This window comes from Eimeria mitis, genomic scaffold (assembly GCF_000499745.2).
Source record: "Eimeria mitis Houghton genomic scaffold, Emh_scaff4177, whole genome shotgun sequence".
In the NCBI taxonomy this organism is placed as follows: Eukaryota; Apicomplexa; class Conoidasida; order Eucoccidiorida; family Eimeriidae; genus Eimeria; species Eimeria mitis.
This window is the reverse complement of record NW_013572503.1, coordinates 1-1,145: the sequence shown is the minus strand read 5'-3', so window position 1 is coordinate 1,145 and position 1,145 is coordinate 1. Positions and strand designations below refer to the sequence as shown.

The window sequence follows — 1,145 nt, the reverse complement described above, 5'->3', positions numbered from 1 at the left end:
AAAAAAAAAAAAAAAAAAAAAAAAAAAAAAAAAAAAAAAAAAAAAAAAAGAGGAGACAACTGACTTCGTTACAGAGAGCATCACTACCACCGGCGAGCTGCAGCTGTCTCCTTTCTGTCTCCTTTTTTTTGTCTCCTTTTTCTGCTGCTGTTTCTTTTGTCTCCTCGCTGCCCCCCGCAGCAGCAAGACACTCTGCTTCGCTGCCTTCTCCTGCTGCTGCTGCTGCTGCTGCTGCTGTTGCTGCTGCTGCTGCTGTTGCTGCTGCAGCATACAGAAGACGCCCCACAAGCAGCAGCAAACAAAGCCAGTAAGAGAGACAGCAACAAAAGGAGACAAAAGAAAAAAGGAGACAAAAGAAAAAAGCAGACAAAATACAAAAGGAGACAGCAGCAGCAGCGAGAGACAGAAGGAGACGGGGGATAGGCAGCAGCAGGAGACAGCAGCAAGCAGCAACACAACAAACGGAGGAGTCACAAGAGGAGAGATATAAACACTTTGCTGTTGCTGTTGTTGCTGTTGCTGCTGTTGTGGTTGCTGCTGCTGCTGCTGCTGCTGTTGCTGCTGCTGCTGCTGCTGCTGCTGCTGTGTACAGTGGCAGCAAACCTGGCTCTCCATCCCCGAGAGGCAGTGTCTCCTTCCCTGCAGCAAAAAAAAAGACAATCAGAGCAGCAGCAGCAGCAGCAGCTACAGCAACAGCAGCAGCTACAGCAGCAGCAGCAGCAGCTACAGCAACAGCAGCAGCTACAGCAGCAGCAGCAGCTGTTGCTGCAGCAGCAGCAGCTACAGCAGCAGCAGCAGCTGTTGCTGCAGCAGCAGCAGCAACAGCAGCATCTGCGTTTACAGCAACAGCAGCAGCAGCAGCAGCAGCAGCATCCTGTCCTTATTCTGAATATATCTAAATCCTTACCATCCTGTATCTGTTGCTGCTGCTGCTGTCCCTGCTGCTGCTGTCCGTGCTGCTGCTGCTGTCCCTGCTGCTGCTGCTGTCCCTGCTGCTGCTGCTGCTGTCTTTTCTTTGTAAGACGACAGGGGGGGAGAGACAAAGCAGGCAGCTGCAGCAAGTCTGTCTCCTTCAGAGCAGCAGCAGGCAGCTGAGCCACAGCTGTTCTCTTAAACTCATACAAACGCTTAGATAATGTAGGACA

General features: G+C 51.3%; 1 protein-coding gene across 1 annotated transcript in view; it reads right to left on the bottom strand.

Annotated features, from left to right (window-relative positions):
- EMH_0073120 (transcription factor IIIb subunit, putative) overlaps positions 1-615 on the bottom strand; it is a gene marked incomplete at both ends in the record, with an annotated part of 1,683 nt that extends 1,068 nt beyond the window's left edge. Inside the window, 2 exons of the mRNA XM_013499287.1 lie at positions 65-261; positions 495-615. Coding sequence (XP_013354741.1) covers positions 65-261; positions 495-615 — 318 coding nt within the window. The remainder of the gene's footprint in view (positions 1-64; positions 262-494) is intronic.
- Positions 616-1,145: the final 530 nt, after the last annotated feature.